The sequence below is a fragment of the Camelina sativa genome, chromosome 1, assembly GCF_030686135.1.
Source record: "Camelina sativa cultivar CO46 ecotype springtype chromosome 1, ASM3068613v1".
NCBI classification, from domain to species: Eukaryota; Viridiplantae; Streptophyta; class Magnoliopsida; order Brassicales; family Brassicaceae; genus Camelina; species Camelina sativa.
The window spans coordinates 16,321,278-16,341,584 of NC_141880.1; the positions used below are offsets into that span (position 1 = coordinate 16,321,278).

Genomic DNA, 20,307 nt, shown 5'->3' on the forward strand with positions numbered 1-20,307 from the left:
AACAAATATGAAAACAAAAATCATTAACAAGAATCTGAGGGAAGTTTCTGTTATATTTCGTTTGCATGTGCAAATATAAAATAGCTATTGAATGTTTTTTTAGTATAATGTAGGAAAAAAATAATTGAATGTTCCGATAAAATGAACAATCACACGAAAATAATTTTGTACGCAACCAGTTTCCGTACTCATCCAAGTCTACGTACAACCAGGCATCGATTCACACAAGAAAAAGAGAAAAAAAAGTACACCAAAGCATTGTAGTCTTTAAGAAAATGAATATATATGCTTCACTTGGCATATTAAAATTTAATGATCCAATTCAATATTAGCACATAATTATTGGGATAATTAATTATTACACTTCCCCTAATCATTCAAAGCTGTTTATGTTCTTTGACCAATTGTAGTTGGTTTGGCGAACATATATTATTAAACTTTTCTATTATTTCATTACAACCATAGGAGGATATATCTTTTTTTTTTTTTTTTTGGTGAAAACCATAGGAGGATACTATTGAGATAATAAAACTTTTATTCCGTTCAACTTAAATTATGTTTTACAAAAGAAAAAAAAAATTGTTTCACTGAACAGTGTTTAAAATTTGAATGCAAAAGTAATACTAGTTGTCTACCTATCTAGTCTTGTTTATGAAACATTGTGCTTGAGCATTGTTATGAATCTGAGGTTTCAACTGATTAGTTAAGTGTATTTTTACTTTTCGCAAGCAAGCCAATGCATCTTTTATAGGCATCCGAGATGACCTATGAACAACCTATGCAAGCATACGTCGAAGGAACAAGTACACTTGGAGAGTGCAGTACAAGAGGAATCTCCAGATCTACGCTTATGATTATAGTTCGAGATTGGAAAAAAATGATGAGTCGGGAACAACATTGTTTTAGTTCTGATCAATACACTTATTAATGCTGGCTGATATGCATTTTTTCTAAAACAAAAAAAATTGTGCCAAGCAAACGAAAAGCTCTACAGCTAATAAGTCCACACATTGTGTAACACAAACAACTAAGTTTCATTTCTGAGGTAACCCCACGTTTTTCGATATCACATCCCATCAAAGTACTGAGGCACGCACTGTGACATGCCACTCTTTTGTCTCTTCAAGTACCTGTCTCAAATTGCAACAAAACTTACTAATCAGTATAAGAACCTGAAGGGGAGATTCATTGAGCTTAATGGCTAACATTCCTAACTATCAATTCTTCTTTACCGTCATTTAGTATCATATATGACTCAACATTCTTTGTATTATAACCAGGAGATAACTCAAAGGGAGCCGAATGAAACAAAACACAAAAGGCTGTATAAACTACATTCTGTGCGTATCAAAAGTAACAAGTGTGCATCTTTATTATGCAAAGCCATAGACTGTCTCTGCACAATGGCTTTTAGCTTCCTGAATATGAAAAAAAAACTGTAAATCAGAGAATCAAACTGAACAAGATGTTTGTTATTCAGTGCTAAACAACCTTTTGCTCTGTCTATTAAGCCAACACAATGCGAAAGGAAACCTACAGGAGAAGAAACCTACAAATGCAGCAGTACTCTCTTGTCCGCAACTGTAAAATCCAAGTGCATCACCCATCTTTTCCAATTCCTATCAAATCCCAAAACCCAAAATTGTTCTTTACAAATCAAGAAGGAAAGACTAAAACCACTTAAATCCTACACAAACAAAGAAACAATAACAACACCAACGCACTAAGAAACATATTCACTAAAAACAGACTCATCTTCCCAAAATTAACCTAAAGAATCCTAAGCAAAGTAAAACACTCACAAAGAGGACTACTAGCGATCCGGACAAGTGCGTTGGAAGGTACCGTTAGACAACTCGCAGAAAGCCCTCAAATTAACATTTAGGTGAGATGTGAGTTGAGAAGAAGCCACAACACTGTACAGAGGCAAGAACGACTGTGTACAACCAAGTGCTCCTAGATTCCTGAATATACATAATTCATAAACCAACAAAAAGCAAAAGATTGAACATTTCGAAATCGAGATACGAAAAAAACTTCAATTTCATGAAATCTATAAATGGGTTTTGATTAGAGTTTACTGAAATTGATCACGAGACGATGATGGAGATATAGGGGGACAAACCTGGAAGGTGATGAAAAGGTGAAGCGACGGGAGGATGGAGGAGGACGGAGACGGGGAAGCGCCGTCGAAGGAGAACGGATAGACGGTGATCTAGCGGTGGCGGAGACGAAAGAGCGAGCAGCGGATCCTGCACTGCGCCGCCAAGCCATTTGTTCTACAGACTTTGTAAGGGAGAAGTGAAGAGCGAGCGGAGAGGTTTTTGCTAGGGTTTACGGTGAAATGAATAGTGTGACACTTTCTCTGGATGAGTTTGGTTGTACGGATGTTTTGTGTGGTGTGCACCGTAGCTGATAATTTACACCATATGATGATAATTTGATAAGCCCAATTGGTTGGGCTTAGAATTGAGCTATTCAAGGCCCGGTGTACATAAAATCTTAATTCTTAAGTTAGTCTAGCTTGCGGAGTCGGGTCGATCCAAACAATTTGTCATATGCATTTTTTTTTTTTTTTTTGTTCATATAAACTTCAATACAACAATGTACTTTTCAGTTCGAACCTTTGTAAAATTAGAATTTTATACCCAACATTATGCACAAACTAAGATTGACTTAGTCGATTTTAGTCAACCATTGACTTTGATAATTAAACCGTTATTAGAAAGATGATATAGTACGTGATTGGTTCAAACTGACGTTGTTTTGGTTATGGTGCATACGACGTGATTTTGAATTTATGAATGCATTAGACTATGTACAATCAGTGGCTGATCTAGCGAAACTTTATACCAAAGTGCAAAAACTATAAAAGTATTAAAGAAGAGGGGATCAAACACATGATCTCATAAATTAACTAGTGCATTCTTACCATTATGAATTCAACTGTTAAATTCATACAGCGAGGGTGTTGAAAAATGAAAAAAAAATCTATGTAGATTAAACCATATTGAATTTTTTCTAACATGTTCAATAAATAAAAATAGGGATCACTAGGAATGTTAAAGTTCTTTATACTTTTAATTTCATCCTAACTATTTGACATCATTTATTTTATAGTAATCAAAATTTTATTTTATTTTGCTTTACATCAAAATTTCCTATTTTTCATACTCTATAAATAGAGACTTGTTTTATTTTATTTGAACATATAAAAACAAATAATAAAATAAATAAAATAAGGTGTTGAAATTTATTAAACAAAACCATTGTACATGATAAATATTAAATAGATGTTGAATTCTTAGGTGGAGGAAAGAGATGATGATGTGGAGTGTTAAAAAATAAAAAAAATGGTGCTGAAAAAAAAAACAAATGTACAATATAAATTTATAAATAAATTAAACAATGGAGGTGTACAATAGTGGTCAATGGAGGTCAAGGTGGATTAAAGTGGATCCGCCCCTGTGTACAATGGAAGTGTTGAATTATAAATTCAACTGTTGAATTTATACAACGAGGGTGTTGAAAAATGAAAAAAAACTATGTGGATTAAACCATGTTGAATAAACAAAAATGGGGACAACTAGGACACATAATACATTATTATTTGTTGTTAAAGTTATTTATACTTTTAATTTCATCCTAACTATTTGACATCCTTTATTTTATAGTAATTAATTTTTTATCTTGTTTTGCTTTACATCAAAATTTTTTATTTTTTGTACTCTATAAATAGAGACTTGTTTTATTTTATTTTAACATATAAAAATAAATAATAAAATAAATAAAGTAAGGTCTTGAATTTTAATAAACAAAACTATTGTAGATGACAAAAACTAAATAGATTTTGAATTATTAGGTGGAGGAAAGAGATGATGATGTAGAGTGTTAAAACGTAAAGAGGAAAGTGTTGAAAAAAGGGTTATTGTTCAATTGAGCCTTTGTGCCACAAAAAAATTGAAATAGAGCATTTCTGTCCGTGCTTGCGGATTTAGGCCTTTTTATTACGCGAAATGATGGTTGTACCCTTCTTTTTTCTTCTTCGTGCTCTGCATCATCTTCATCGTTCTTCATCGTCTCCGTTAAATCCATCACCACTATTATCTTGCCCTCGATTTACAATACATCTCCGCTGCCAACATTATCTCCTCCAATAAACTCAAGAGATTCAATTGATTGTCTTTTGAAAAAAAAAATCTAAACCCTAAAGAGATAATGTATAGTGAATCCAAGGGATATAATTTTAAACAACGATTGAATCAGTTGAGATTTTTTTTTCTTAAACTATAACAACAAACTCAATTTTTTATGTGATTGTTTACAAAATGAATCAAAACCTCCAATACATCATCAAATCTAAACTAAGTTTCAAAACTGCAAATTTATGATTGGCAACATCACTCCATTATTGACTCGTTGCCACCATCGACTATCATCATCGCCGCCGCACTACGTTGCCGTTCTCTCACCACCATAAAAACAGTCATTATCATCGCATCTCATCATCGGTACTATCTTGTATGAAGTGTCTTCACAAAAGGCATAGTAACGAGAGAGAATCGAGATTCCTCATCACCCAATTTCAATGACTCGTTGTAGAGATCGAGAAAAAAAAACAGTTGCAGTAGAAGAGAGAGAGAGAAAATAGAATATGGAGCAAAGCTATATTCTCTGAAGGTTTTTTTTGGCATGAGAAAATATTTAAAAGATTACCTTCTTTTGGAGAAGCTCAAGATCTAAATCTCTTATTCGACTTTGGGAGAGACGAGAGAACAACAATATGAAGCGAGAGAGAAAGAGTAGAGTATTTTCGTCATTCTTAGCAAAAAAAAGCCTAAATTCATAATCACGGACAAAAAGTCCCTATTAAACAATACACTTAAAAAATGCTTATCCTATAATTAACTCAAAAAAAAAAAATGTATAGTCTTATAACCAAAACGACTTAAAACATGAGAATAAAAATACCCTTTTTGATATACCTCTTTTCAAAAATAGCGAAAAACCCGAAAAATACATCATCTAATTTTTTTTTGGCCGTTTAATTCCTCTAGTTATTAAATTTCCCAAAAAATACTTGGTTTAATTTCCGTTGTCTTTAAAAACCTTCATTTTATTAATAACGGTAGATCCATACTTACGACATAACGACTGTTAACTCTAATGACGGAAATGTTAACCAGGGTTAAACTATAACCCCACGTGGTTAATTAGAGGTAGCTAAAGACATTGTTGTCCTCTTCTTTTTCCCCCAAATCGATTTCGAGTTGGTTTAAGAACCCTAAAAATTCAGTAAATCAAATTTGGTTTGAGAGAATGGTGAGTCAAAGAAATGTGAAAAAGATGGTAAACACTGAAGCTTCTAGCACCCTCTAACACCTCATAATTGTTCTCACCACTTTTGAGGACTGAGTAAAACTTGGCTTACTTGCGGTTTGCATCAAGGATCGACATAATATTAGGTGGAAACCTCTTATAACATTTCTTTGTCTTATCAGCCAATTTAGCTATACGCCTCATGGATTTTCTCTCAAACCAAATTAGACTCACCATTCTCTCAAACCAAATTTGATTTTCTAAATTATTTAGGGTTCTAAAACAACTCAAAATCGATTTGGGGAAAAAAGAAGAAGGCAATAGTGTCTTTAAATCCCTCTAATTAACCACGTGGGGTTATAGTTTAACCCTTGTAAACATTTCTGTCATTAGAGTTACCAGTCATTATGTCATAAGTATGGATCTACCGTTATTAATCAAATGAAGGTTTTTAAAGACAACGGAAATTAAACCAGGTATTTTTTGGGAAATTTAATAACTAGAGGAATTAAACGGCCAAAAAAAATTAGATGGCGTATTTTCGGGTTTTTTCCCCTTCACAAAATACCCCCTTTTGTGGCCATTTTTATTTTTGTCCTCCTTTAATTTTTAATAACCATTTTACACTTATATGAAAAATATTTTATTTAATAAAAAGAAAAACAAAATTTTCCCGCAAAAAAATATTCGAAAAAATTTCCCGCCAAAAAATTATTGTCAAAAAAATTTCGACAAAAAACATTTCCCGCCAAAAAAATTTACAAGGTTTTTAATAGGTTTTATAAGGTAGAAACCTTATAAAAACCTTATAAAAGTCTTATAAACACCTTGTAAACGCTTTTACAAGATTTTTAAAAGAGTTTTAAAAGGTTTTTAAAAAAAAATTTAAACACCTTTTAAACACCTTTACAAGGTTTTTAAAAGGTATAAATTTCAAAAAATTAGGCGGGAAAAAAATTTTGGCGGGAGAAAATAATTTTTGACGGGAAAAATTTTCGATTTTGACGGGAAAAAAAGAATTTTTTTGGCAGGAAATTTTTTTTGATTTTGGTGACTGTACATTCTTGTTATCATTCAAAGAAAATGTAATTTGGTCATTTTGTACATAAAGAGGGGTAGTTTTAAAAATGGTCAACATGGAGGAGTATTTTTAAAAAAGAACATGGAAAATAAGGTATTTTTGAAAATGCCTTAAACAAAACATTCATGTGTCACGTCAAATGTTTAGTGGTGGCTAAAGGCTAGATTGGCAAAGAGGAGAGAAGAGCAACAATGGTAAGCAGCTGAAACAGGAGCAGAGAGCAGGGAACTGTGAGCGGAGGCTGGGAGCTGTGACTTAATATATATATATTTTTTATAATTTTTTTAATATAAAATACTTTGTTTTGAAACAAATTTATTTATGTAAATTTTTTTAAACTATCAAGAATTCTAATAAAGATATTATACATAAAATTAGCGATTTTGTGAACAAAATTTAAATATATATGTTTTTAAATATATATTTATGTAGCCTATTTTAAATATATATTTTTGAAAATGTAAATTTTAATTTTGAATAAAGGAATATTGAAAATTTATTTAAAAAAAAGTAAAAAATGTCACTAATTTATTGAACATAATTGACCTAATTGAACATAATTGAGTTTTGTATAACATAAAGTCACATTTGTATAAGTTAGTTTCTAGTTAAGAGTCGTGATGTTTAGATTGTGTCGTATTGTCTAAACGTCACAAGTAGAAGAGATGGAACTCTTATTTGCGTCTGTTGTATTATCTATTTAAAGCATCGAAACTATGATGTAAACACACAAGATTTTTCAGTTTATTAATAATACCACAAGTTTCTATAATACTCTGTTTTATCTTCTATAAAACAGAGAAACAAGTTCTTGTTGTTGTTCTTTGTGAGAGAGAAGCTTTTTTGCTTCTAACAAAGATGACATGCAGGACCAAACTGAATACAATAATAATCAAATAAAAATAAAATAAAAATTAAGGGAAAGGAATAAAACAATGTGGTAGAAGAGAATAGAGGTGGCGTGTGGTGTGGCAGAACTTGTTTCCAGTTAAGAAGTCGTTGCTCCTTGTTTCGTAGGAATTCAGCTTCCCACAAATCTATTCTCTTCCGTATAAATTTCAAATTAACCTACATATTTTAATTTTGACATATACATACGACCATGTATATGTGATAATTTTGATATATTATGTTACGATATAAATAATATGTTGAAACTAAATAACAAGTTTATGCCCATAATCTTGGAAACCTATTTTAAATATATATTTTTGAAAATGTAAATTTTAATTTTGAATAAAGGAATATTGAAAATTTATTTAAAAAAAAGTAAAAAATGTCACTAATTTATTGGTGAATTTATTAAAAAAAAATTCTTTTTTTTAGCAATCATCAACGTTTATCGCCGCTGAAAAAGTTCTTAGTTATAAAAAATCAACCATCTACTAACAACAATTAAGTCTATGTTGATTTTGTATAATGTTTAATAATTCGGATATAAAATTCAGATTTTACAACAGTTCAAATTCAAAATTCATTGTATTGAAATTTAGATATAAAATTATATATGATAAAATATTTGTGTTGATGTTGACCATTTTCCGTGACGGAACTACCCTTACGTTTAGTACTACTACAAACATCAATAGATTGTGACCAAATGTATTCATTTATGAATCTATATAAGTATCTGCATCTGTAAATTGAGACAATGATACGACTACAATATCTGAGATACTACAACAGCTATATGTATCTTAAGAACTAAAATATATACAAGAACTAATATATTTACAAACACATATACCAATTTATGACCGACACGAAATTGCTTATGTACCTATATTTTTCTCTTATTTGCGACACTAGTTAATGAGAAGTGGGAAGCAAAGGCAAATCAACCTCATCACACCACTCCACACATCGAGTCTCATAAAACGAAGTGTTTAACTTGTTTGGCCAATAAGTTAGCCAAATTTTACCACCCATTCTCCATTTCAACACACTTCCTTCCATCTCTCTCCCAACTCTCCAGCCAACTTCATCTCCATACTCATCCCTTCCAAACACCATCCCTCCACTCTTCGTAAACACATTCTTTAAACCCTCTTGGTTCGGATTCGGCTTCACCGTTGTCACTTCTTGGCCACTCTCCCTATCGTACAACACCGCGTCGAAAACAGCAGCGTTTCCTTCGCTATCCTGCTCAATTTTCCAATCTTTAACCTTCCTCTTTGTTGACATTCTTGCTCTTGCCTTCACTCTCGGAGCCACTTTCCCTTTTCCGAAGTTTCCCTTTAGAACCCTCGTCACCTCGACTTCTCTCTCCTCATTCTTGGTTGATCGTCCTAGGCTTAGACCAGACACGTGACACGACCCGATTTCTGGCCCGAGCCAGACCCGTACCCGCGACGGAAAATATCTCTCCTCCGAGTAACAATCTGCTATCTTATTCTCCAGGCCAACTCCTCCGTTCTGAAACCCTAGCTTCGACATGTGGATGCGTATGTTGTCCACACGTGCGTTCACTTTAATGTAGTTCTCATGGAACTTAACAGAGTATTCAAACTGTACGAGTATCTCAGCTTGTTGGTGCGACAAAGCGTAACGTAAGACAGCTTCTTTGGGCTCTACGAAGGGAAACTTGACGATCTTGTTCTGAATCTGGTTAGAGCTATTATTTGTGACGTTCATTGACAAGATTGGGAAATAGCCTTTCAAGATCCAAAGCCCATGAGCTTCTGTTGCATAAGAAAACCCCAAAGAACGATGTGAGGGCATGAGGCTGCTGCTGAACTGTTTCAACCCGAGATTCCCAAGTCCCACCTCCTTGGAGATCATCCATTTGGACAAGGCGTAAGAAGCAGCACGTACGATGCACAGCTCGGCGTCTACACCGAGGGAGACCAGAAACGTTCGCAACACAGGTGCTTGTTGACACGTTAGTGCGTTCACGTGTGGACCTAGTAAGTTTTGGAAGAAGAAAGAGCCTACTTCACTAGGCGCGTCGAAAACACACAGCCAAAAGAGGCGCACGAGAAGGATGAGGTTAAATACGGATGAGAAGGACTCAGGGGAGTGAGAGTCCATGACCCAGCTAACCGGACCTGGCTTGATCCCAAGTAGCTCAGACTTTGTGCGCGCACCATCACGTGTGGTCGGAGAAATGGAGATTAGTTCTCGAAGAAGCTGGAGAACCAAAGGGAGGAACGGTTTCTCCGACGACAAGAGACATGTGTCGGAGACCCATATGGTCGACGTTTTAAGGCGGTCAAAACCCTCTACTATGACTTTGAAGGTGAGAGAGAGAGATTCTGGTTCAGAACCAGAATCCCATTCGGCTCTAAGTTTGATGGAACGTGTCAAATCGCCTGCCAGCTGAAACACTGCGTGAGAATCAGACTCGACGAACTCGGGAGATTCTGGAAGCTCGCATATCCACGACCATGGGTCCATTATATTTTTCTTGGACTTAGATTATTTCTCTAATGAAAATGTGTGTTTTAGTAGAATGGGGGAAGAGGACGATAAAATTCTTTTAGCGAGAGACGGAGATGGAGAATTTTATAGAGAGATCATGTGGTGGAGGAGATACCATGAAGGTAGACTAAACTAATCAAGTAGACCCTTCAACGAAGCCATCACGGATTCTATGAGGATCGCATCATATTAAAAAAAACTTGTGGCTTTACAATATCCTCATTAATGATTCCCTCTTGTTTTCTTGTTTGGATATTTGGCTTATAAAGAACCACGACCACTCTTATTTTGCATGGAGGAGGTCAAGAAAGGGGACGTGGAGTTTTAACGTTTTCTCACTTGTGGTATAGCTACGTGGTGCATGGATTAGAACGCGAATACGTACATTCATTTTTAGATCACATAAAAGATTGGATATAGATTAATTCAGTATAGATACAAATATATTTGATTGAAAACGACAGTGTTAAAAAATTTTCCTTTATAATATACTATACATGAAAACTGCCGAAATTTTTTCGTAGGGTCTAGAGAACAGCGAATCGAATCCATACGGATGGACTATATATATTGATCGTTTAGTACTGACGTATTTCGTTGGTTATTTAATATTTAGCAAGGAATATACGTTTAAACTGACGGATTCGAATCTCTATAATATTATCGACAACTGATTCTATAGCCTATAGGCAATCACTAATATTCCGTTTAGTAGTGTCAATTATCAAAAACATATAGAAAACAACTACTTTAACCAAACTTACCAACAATATAGATGTATGTCTTGAAACTTAATTAACAACCCAACGACCCTTCATCAGTAATGGAGCAATGATATTTCTATAGGCAAACAAAAATTCGGATGGTAGTAGGTAAGATTGTAGACGTATACCAACGGATTTACCAACAATGTATTTAATGAGAGGTCTCTATCCTCCTTAATATTGTCTCTGTTTTGTAAGCTCAATGGGTTCATACTTCATACCCCGAGTCATGTGTGTTGTTCTCTTAATCCCAGTAATGATTGTTGTAATTAGTAGTGATATTACTTACTTTAACAAAAGAAAAAAAAAAGATAGAACATAAACTAACAATAAACTTACTATTAAAATATTTATTGTGAGACATTTAAATTGCAATTGAAAATTAGCATAGAATTTTATTAATGATTATATAATATCTTCATTATTTGACACACTTGTTTTCTCGTTTGGATTTTTAGGCTAATAAAAGAAGCACGACCACTCTTATTTTGCATGGAGGAGGTCAAGGAAAGACAAGGGTCAAGATTTAACGTTTTCTCGCTTGTAGTTGTAGTACAGCCACGTCTTGTATGAACAGAATCTACAAAATAGTATCACGGGTTAAATCTTAATTTTTTTTTGTTTTTTTGGCTCAACATCAACTATTCATTATCCAAAGCAATACAATCAAATCAAAGGTACATAACATTCACCTCTATAGACTTGGACCAAATATAATGGATCGATCTAGTATCACCCTGAATCACTAGGCGGATCCCACGCTACTTAACAGAGAACCATTGCATTTTTTAACCATAATGAAATAGAAAACACACAACGACTCGGAGTGAAATCATCTATTAAACCACCTAAATTAACCCTATGACACGAAAACAACTACCAACTCAGAGAAGACCAAATCCTATACTGAAGAACAAATCAATTCCAAGCAATTAAAACCTCATGATCGGTGTGTTGAACTTGTCTCAATAGCATAAACACCCAAATGCGCATCATCAGAAAAGCTTGGTTTCTCCGGCTTTCATTGTTCCGGTCCTAAGCCTAAAACGGACAATAAATCTGACTGACCCGACCAAGAGACGCGAAGCAAAACCAGCATGAACAGAGGCTTCTCCGAACTAACCACGCAATAACCAGAATGCTAATCTCCTAAAGATAAGAGATTGGAGCACATATTAGCATATCTTCACCTCACGGTGCATTTCCGGATTGGCCACATCGCATATGCCTTGTTGTCTCGCTTCTTAGCCGGAATGAAACCAGAAAATTGAGGAAGTTCTCAAGAACGTCGGCTTTGAGGATTTTGGGCTAGAGTTGGGCTACTCCTCAGCACGGCCGGAGAGGAAGAGAGCGAGTCACCGTACTACTACAACTGGAAAACAAAGCAAAGAAGAAGATCAGAGCCCTCTCACACCATCGGCGAAAGCCTCGGGTGGCAGAGAGGCAAACGGATCTTAGGCGGCAACGGCTGTAGATCTAGGGTTTTGAGGGAGAACTTCGATTGTATTAATTATTAAACAAAAGTGAAGTTAATGGCTTGTTTAAATCTTAGTTATAATAACATGTTTTTTTTTATAGACTGACAAAAAAATTAAAAGAAATAACATAATCAGCGTTGTGGTTAGGATTATACTCTTTTGGATTTTGATTTTAATCTATACTTTCCCCGTTTTTATTAAGACTATGTTTTGAGTTTATTTTTTCCTAATTTTAAGAGATTGACATTTACAATTGATGCATCTTTATACTATTATTAATTGTATTTAAGTTTTTCCATTGCACCAAATCGCCTCCATTAGTCTACTTCTATAAATACAAACCTATACTTTATACAAAAACCTAACACATTAAACCTAGATCTATTATGCCACTGATGGTGTTACTCAGCTGGCTGCTATTAAACCTTTCAAAACTGCATGGAAGATTATACGACTTCCACTGGAGAGACGAGAAAGATGATATTGATCGATATTTCATTATGAAATATTTTATTTTATCTTTATTAAAATTAAGTTGTTTTATAGTTACAATAAATGTATTATAATTATCAAATAACATTATTTCATATATAATACAATACAAAATACCATGTCTTAAATTTAATAAAACACTATTCATGTAATAAAACAACTATTCAATGAGTTTTCTTTATAGCTATTGTTAGTAAAAAGAAAAAGAATAAAATCTTTGATTAAAAAGAAAAATACTATTCGGTGAGTTTTTTTATAGATATTGTTGGTAAATTATTTCTAAATTATGAAATATATTATTTTATTTTTATTTAAATGTATTGTAAAAATACAAGTATTAAAAGGATATTATTCATATAATAAACAACTAAATACCATGTCTTAAATTCAATAAAAGACTATTCCTATAATTTAATATTGTCTTTCATATGCACATTTTTTTATTATTATTTCATTTACCCTTAAATAGGGTTATAATCAATTGGGAAAAATGAAAAAAATCAATTATCAAAGTTAAACCTACCATTGTTTGAGAGTGATATTATGAAATAACATTTTTGTCATATCCTGATGAATAAGTCACCAAAAAGTTTACTCTTATCATTTGATATGTGGTGTTTTTATAGTATTTTGTCGTGTCTTTTGTGTTCTATTCGCATGTCTTGAATCTTTTTTAGTTGTTAGGATGCTATGCATCAAAATATGTTGATAAAATATGTTGGTGACTTGAGCGTGCATTTATGGCCTCTTGATACATCCCTCTATAGGCTCCGAATGGAGATAGTGTATCAGACGTAGCGGATCAAGCGGAAAAAGTGGATCTAGCGGATCTAGCGGAACAAGTGTGGATCTAGTGGATCAAGCGGTTCAAAATTTATGTTTGAATGGTAAAATTGGTTCAAAGTACTGTACAAATTTAAAATAATATATTTAAATTTTAAAGTTAGTATTTAATTTTTTATAAGTAGATTCTAATTAATCTTTTATTTTAGAAAAACCTGATATAAAAATATATATTTTTTAAAATAATTAATATAATTGCACTTTTAAAATAATAATGAAATTAAATTAAATTACTACACAATTATTTTTGTTTGTGCTATAGCGCAGATCCAAACTTATTACATTAATAAAATTAAAACCAGAATACATAAAATAAATGTATTTAAAACATTCATTCAACAAGTATTTAATATAGAAGATGTTTATTAGCCTTTAATGTATCTGCAATTCTTTTTCTGAGATTCGCCATTAAATCACCATTAGCTATATTTGTTGTTCCGTTTAAATCACTTTCCGGTTTAATGTTGTCAATATGTGAAGGCCCCATTGTTTCAGCAAAATCATCATCTATCAAAATTTGGAATTCTGATAAAATTGTGTAGACCCATTGTAGGTGTGACGACTCTCTTTTGCACTTCAATATTATATCTAGGAAATTCACAAAGAATTCTCCATTTCTTCTTCCACACTCCAAATGTCCTCTCAATAATAGAACATAGAGATGCATGCCAGCGGTTGAAAAATTCCTACTTATTCTGAGGAGGCGGAGCATTCTCGAATAATGACATATGGTACCGAACAACCATGTTTCTTGAAGATCTATATGGAGCAAGAAACCTTGTTTATTTGGATAGCCAGAATCAACCACATAGTACTTATCTTCCGGTTAGTCAAAAGCATAAAGGTATGAAACTTTTCATTTAACATTACAATTAACTAGAAAATTTTCATTTAATAAATAAAACTAACTACATCAACATAATTATTAATTTAAGTAAACACCATAACATAATATAAATTTAATTTAAACATCATAACATAATATAATGTATATATGTTTGAAAGAAAAAATATATATACCTTACACTTTTACAGCTTGACTAGAGGAAGTTTGGAATTTTTTTTTTGATCTTTTTTGTTGTTGTGATGAAGAAAGATGTGAAGTATTAGATATAAAAGAAAAAAATTTTGTATTCTCTTCGTCATTGCCAAAATGTGAAGTTTGTATTATTATTTTCTTTTACAACAACTTGTACTATTGGACCACTTAACACTCCCATATCTGGATAAAAATGGTCAATTTACCTTTTTTACTAAAAGACAAGAATTTCTTATCTACATGTGTTCTCTTCTCTTTTTTATTTTTTTCCTTTTGCGGTTGCTGAATGGGAATACATAAGTGGAGATACCACTTGGGCTGAAGAACCACTCTTTTTCACACTCCCCATTCAAAGCCTATGTTGTTTTGAAATCAGTATCAACCTAAATTTGAAAAATATTTGTCTCCTTTTTAGATTTGCATGTCATCGAGCAAATCCACATTTGTTCGAAAATATGTTTCCTTGGTTACAGGTTTGGAGACTTGGAGTGCGAGTAAAACCAATAAGGATGATTCAGACCAGCCAAATCATGAGATGGATGTTCTGGCTGGAGATCAGAATGCTGTTAATTATGTTCAGTTCAGGTAAACTAATCACTTTTTAAATTACACGTCTTATGAGATCCTAATTTTCTGACCTTAATCATATGATGTGGTTCTTTCTAGTGGTTGTGCTGCAGGATCTGGATTTGCTGTAACTGACTACTCAATAGACGAGAATGTTCCTAAGTATAAGAAGTCATGGTGTGTGTTCCCTCCTGCAAGTAGATCATCTTGCAATTATTGTTAACTTTATACCTTTTGGCTTTTCCTAAAGTTTTTGTGTTCGATACTCACGTCTCACCCCGTAACATATGTTTTTTTTCCAGGTTATGTCATGATAACAAAGTTACATGCTCTCGTGATGGTAGTGCAATAATTTGGATCCCAAGTCTATCTTTTACTTTGTATATAATAATGACATGATATAAAATTATTAATATTTCCAATTTCATGCTTCTTCATTATTAATATTTAAGAAAGTAAGATAAATACTTAAAAGAGAAATGAAACACTCTTGGAACCCAAACAGTGCTTGTCATTCCTATTACTCTTATTCTCACCATTTTTATTTTTTTTTATTTTCTAAACGTTTTCATGGTTTCTACTAGACCCTTGTGTAATCCTGATCAAAGGGATGCAATTCTCAAGTTCAAGAACGAGTCTGAGACTTTGGAGGCATATTGTTTTGTTAGCAAGACTCCAAAGACAGAGTCATGGGCAAATAAAAGCGACTGTTGTTATTGGTACGATGTCAAATGTGATGCCGAGTTCGGGGATGTGATCGAGCTAGATCGTAGCTTCAGGTGCCTCTGTGGCCAGCTCAATTCCTATAGTACTCTTTTTAGGCTTCAAACAACTAAGTTTTCTAACCACTCTTGACCTTTCTAATAATGATTTTATACAAGTTACCATTTCTAATTTCACCACTCTCAACCATTCAGTGGTAGGATCCCGTCTTCCGCATGAGGCAAACTGAGCGAATTTTATCATCTTCGCATCGCATGAATCACTAGAATTTGTAATAATAAGTAACATGCACGTATGCGTTGATAGTTGTTTTTAGTGATTTAGTAAAATAGTTAAACTCTTATTTCTTGTAAAATTAAAGCAGTATGAAATTATTTATAAAACCTTAAACGTCTTAGATTTTTTTTAGATTTTTTTTAAAAGAAATGTCTTAGATTTGAAGAGAGGGTTGTTTGTTTTAGTCGGATTTTTATTAAGATCGCTTTAGTATTTTGATTTTTTTTTTGGTTTTGCCGGAGAGGCTCCAATACAAATTAAGACTGGTCAGAATAAAAGAGTAAGAAACAATCTTTTTGGCAGTTCTCTACAGTGTTGATAAATAAAACGTATTTGTATTTTGCTGCAGGAAGATCATTAAATGTATAAATATACTATTCTCATCGCAATAAGAGAATCATTTAAACCAATCAACGTCAACCTAACTGCTCAAGGAGATTTAAATATCTCCGATAAATGTTATCGAAAGCTGTGTTGAGTCTAGGAGTCTCCATTTTTCCTGGATAGCATGAGCATGCACTCAGGAGACTTAAACCTGTATTTAAAAGTCTTAACATGTTAGCTAACCTTGTACTATGCTGTTTTTCTATTTTCCTGGATAGCACTATCATGCACCCAACGTCTTTTTCAACATAATTGAGCATTGTTGGCAGCAAAAAAAGAAGCAGTAAGTAGTCTTTTATTTCCGGTAAGTAATTTTAATTATTTTCTGTACCTGACTGAAATAACTACACGTCTCAATGCCTACAAAAGGGTAAAACGTCTTTTAATGTTAATTGTACTTGAAACAATTAAAAAGGGTAAGACAATTTTACTGGAATTTGAAACAATGTAGTTATTGTTTAATGTATTTCACCACTTTTAAGTTATATAACCATCCTGATTAATTTTTTAATTGTTGATCACATGTGTGAGCTGGATCGTTCTTTATAATTACGACAACGGTTAACTATTATTTCCCTCAAAACTCAAAAGCCATTATTTCCCCCCTCAACCAATTCACACATTCACACTGCCTATATGACCATCGAGATCTGCCCATCCAGCAATCTTAACCGACTATCTTGGAACGCCATTAAAGATATTGGGTCTACCTGAGTCTGTAGGTACATTGAATAGTATATCTTCTTCGCAACCATAATTTATGGCACTGTTTATTCTAGTATCTTCTATCTTGTATGACTGGTTATATCTTGACCTAGTTATGTGAAACTTAGTTAAAAAGTGTATTTTAGAATTGATTTTATCGGTTTATAATATAAGTTCTTTGTTAGTTCTATTTATTTTATTTTCTTAATAACGAAAAAGTTATGGGTCTAAGCGCATACATCTCGTAACGGAAACTAGAATATTTTTTATGGTTATTGTGCTACTCCAACAATAACTTACAAGTTTTGTTTGAGATACTTATCGTTGAGTTATTGACACTTAGCAAATTATTATTAGTTCCATTACATTAGTTTAGGCTTGAAAATAAACAATTTGTAAATCACATTTTGTGAATTAATGAAACTCGAATCATTTCTAGTATGTGTTTTAAATTTAGAACAAAATCCACCGTACAAAGGCCACAATAACCGATTTTTAAAAACTAAAACAAATTACATCCTAAATCATATTGAATAAGCTTAAACCCAAACTACCCAAGGATGGACGAATATGTAATGGATGGTAATATATTTTTTTTTTCTTTTAAACGTACGTAGAAGGCTACGTTAGCTTGTAATGGCATGTTTATGGTATTTGAAGCACATATATAGTTAGAAGTATACGACAGACGGCAGTAAAATGAGGTAGTTGATTGTTTCGTCACTCCTATTTATTACTCATGAATGTGGGTAGATACTCCATAAATATAGCATTATCTAAATACACTGTTTCTTTAGTAATAACTCAAAGAGATACGACAAAAAATAGGGTGTGGCTTCAACTTTCATTTGATAATCCTAAATTATACATTAATGTATATATCTAAATATTAAGGAATTGAGGATTGTCAACGTTTATATGTCTCCTAAAAAAGAATAATTATCAGAAAAAAATAAAACAAAACACTTGATTTCTGATATATGTTGAGTACTCGAGTCCTGAAATATAATGCAGACGAAGTATACCTAGTGCTACAGCTGAAGTTTCAAGTGTCAATTATATACTTTCTCGGATTTAAAACTGTTTTCTGATATTTTTCTTCACTTCTGATTTCTGACCAGTAATTATAAAATGCTATTTAAAATACAACAAGGAGAGAGAATAATTAATTCGTTTGGTCATCACTCTCAACTTTCTATATATGTAAACAGAGCCAGCTTGAAGAAAATGTCACGACACAACTTAAAATAGAACCAAAGGGTAAACACTTAAACAAGACTTTTTTTTTGTCCTCTCTTTTTTACTCTTAAGGTTATGTTCAATGAAGAACTTAAAGACAGTTTTCTTTAAGATCTTCTTCATCTCTTCAATGGCAGCATTAGCCATGAAACAATTTCAGATCAACTTAGATGATCTCCAAAACTTATTCCTCCACCAAATACAAAACAACCTCCAAACCATAAGCCTACTCTCGTTTCTTGTTGGTTTTGTATGGATCCTTTACATGTTAACCCGACCTAAAGCTGTTTACCTTGTTGACTTCTCCTGCTACCTCCCACCGTCGCATCTCAAGGTCAATATCCAAACGCTAATGGGACACGCGAGACGTGCAAGAGAAGCAGGCATGTGTTGGAAGAACAAAGAGAACGACTATTTAGTTGACTTCCAGGCAAAGATTCTCGAACGTTCCGGTCTTGGTCAAGAAACGTACATCCCAGAAGGTCTTCAGTGCTTCCCGCTTCAGCAAGGCCTGGGGGCTTCACGTAAAGAGACGGAGGAAGTAATATTCGGAGCTCTTGACAATCTTTTTCACAACACCGGTGTAGAACCTGATGATATCGGTATCATGGTGGTGAACTCTAGCACGTTTAATCCAACTCCATCACTCGCGTCCATGATTGTGAACAAGTACAAACTCAGAGACAACATCAAGAGTTTGAACCTTGGAGGAATGGGTTGCAGTGCTGGAGTTATAGCTGTTGATGCCGCCAAGGGATTACTACAAGTTCATAGGAACACTTATGCTATTGTAGTAAGCACAGAGAACATCACTCAGAACTTGTACTTAGGGAAAAACAAATCAATGCTTGTCACAAACTGCTTGTTCCGGCTTGGTGGTGCTGCGGTTCTGCTTTCCAACAGATCTAGAGACCGTGCACGCGCGAAATACCAGCTCCTTCACACGGTACGGATACATACTGGATCTGATGATAGGTCCTTCGAGTGTGCAACGCAAGAAGAAGATGAAGATGGCATAATTGGAGTTACCTTGACAAAGAATCTACCAATGGTGGCAGCAAGGACTCTTAAGATCAATATTGCAACTTTGGGTCCTCTTGTTCTTCCATTGAAAGAGAAGCTTGCCTTCTTTATTACTTTTGTCAAGAAGAAGTATTTCAAGCCAGAGTTGAAGAATTATACACCAGACTTCAAGCTTGCCTTTGAGCATTTCTGTATCCACGCTGGTGGAAGAGCTCTTATAGATGAGCTGGAGAAGAATCTTAAGCTTTCTCCCTTACACGTAGAGGCGTCAAGAATGACACTACACAGGTTTGGTAATACTTCTTCGAGCTCAATTTGGTATGAGTTGGCTTATACAGAAGCTAAAGGAAGGATGAAGGAAGGAGATAGGATTTGGCAGATTGCTTTGGGGTCAGGTTTTAAGTGCAACAGTTCAGTCTGGGTGGCTCTACGAGACGTTAAGCCTTCAGCTAACAGTCCATGGGAAGACTGTCTGGACAGATACCCGGTTGAGATTGATATTTAATGTTATGATTAAGCCCTTACGTACGGCTTATAGTCTAAACTATCTTATCTTGTTTGTTCTTTAAAGAGTTTGTATTGAATGTTGTTGCTGTCTCTGTTCGCTTTGTTTTGGTACTGAATTTTCTTTACATAATTAATTAACAGTCATTTCAAGAATACATGGATGGCCACAACTTGTTTTATAATGGTAATATGTACTATGTAGCCAACTGGTTGTGAAGCGGTCACGAATCATATCCATACTTCCATAGATGTAACACTGATATAGTTACAAAAATAAAAACAGTCAACCGAGTTTCTCAGGATGATGGCATAGAAATATTGGTGGCTTGAAGACTAGTGAGACGATGGAAGCAAAAGTGACAAGGGGTTAAAGAAACTGTCATGAAAATTTGCCTTAGGGTATGGCCACGGTAACATATTGGCCACTTCCGTAACTGTTGCCACCAA

The 20,307-nt window shown here is 33.7% G+C and overlaps 2 protein-coding genes and 1 pseudogene across 9 annotated transcripts; 1 reads left to right on the forward strand and 2 right to left on the reverse strand.

Moving 5' to 3' along the window:
* Positions 1–822: 822 nt before the first annotated feature.
* LOC104793303 (uncharacterized) lies at positions 823–2,410 on the reverse strand. 7 transcript variants are annotated; one of them, XR_002033024.2, is made up of 5 exons: positions 2,126–2,403; positions 1,846–1,964; positions 1,554–1,619; positions 1,233–1,418; positions 823–1,130 (listed from the first exon to the last, which is right to left on the reverse strand). XR_002033024.2 is itself a non-coding variant. In XM_010519663.3 (4 exons), exons 1-3 carry the CDS (start codon positions 2,272–2,274, stop codon positions 1,600–1,602), a joined length of 288 nt encoding a protein of 95 aa, XP_010517965.1. In that variant the 5' UTR covers positions 2,275–2,410; the 3' UTR covers positions 823–1,130; positions 1,554–1,599. The 7 variants fall into 7 exon arrangements, 4 of the variants coding, with proteins under 4 accessions (XP_010517965.1, XP_010517980.1, XP_010517959.1 ...); XR_002033021.2 differs by having other exon boundaries at positions 1,803–1,964; XR_769246.3 differs by lacking the exon at positions 1,233–1,418 and having other exon boundaries at positions 1,803–1,964.
* A 5,580-nt stretch (positions 2,411–7,990) lies between these two features.
* Positions 7,991–10,108, reverse strand: LOC147949998 (uncharacterized). The gene has a single exon (XM_087459951.1). The coding sequence runs from the start codon at positions 9,794–9,796 to the stop codon at positions 8,210–8,212; it is 1,587 nt and encodes a 528-aa protein (XP_087316077.1). The 5' UTR covers positions 9,797–10,108; the 3' UTR covers positions 7,991–8,209.
* An 8,145-nt stretch (positions 10,109–18,253) lies between these two features.
* LOC104793353 (3-ketoacyl-CoA synthase 8 pseudogene) lies at positions 18,254–20,013 on the forward strand (annotated as a pseudogene). The gene has a single exon (XR_015562632.1). The product of XR_015562632.1 is annotated as a 3-ketoacyl-CoA synthase 8 pseudogene (transcript).
* The last annotated feature ends 294 nt before the right edge of the window (positions 20,014–20,307 follow it).

Coding starts and splice junctions, on each gene's coding strand:
- LOC147949998 (XM_087459951.1), bottom strand. CDS start 9,796: ATGGACCCATGGTCGTGGATATGCGAGCTTCCAGAATCTCCCGAGTTC.
- LOC104793303 (XM_010519657.3), bottom strand. CDS start 2,274: ATGGCTTGGCGGCGCAGTGCAGGATCCGCTGCTCGCTCTTTCGTCTCC. Junction 1,965..2,125: donor ACCTTTTCATCACCTTCCAG/GTTTGTCCCCCT, acceptor ATGTATATTCAG/GAATCTAGGAGCACTTGGTT.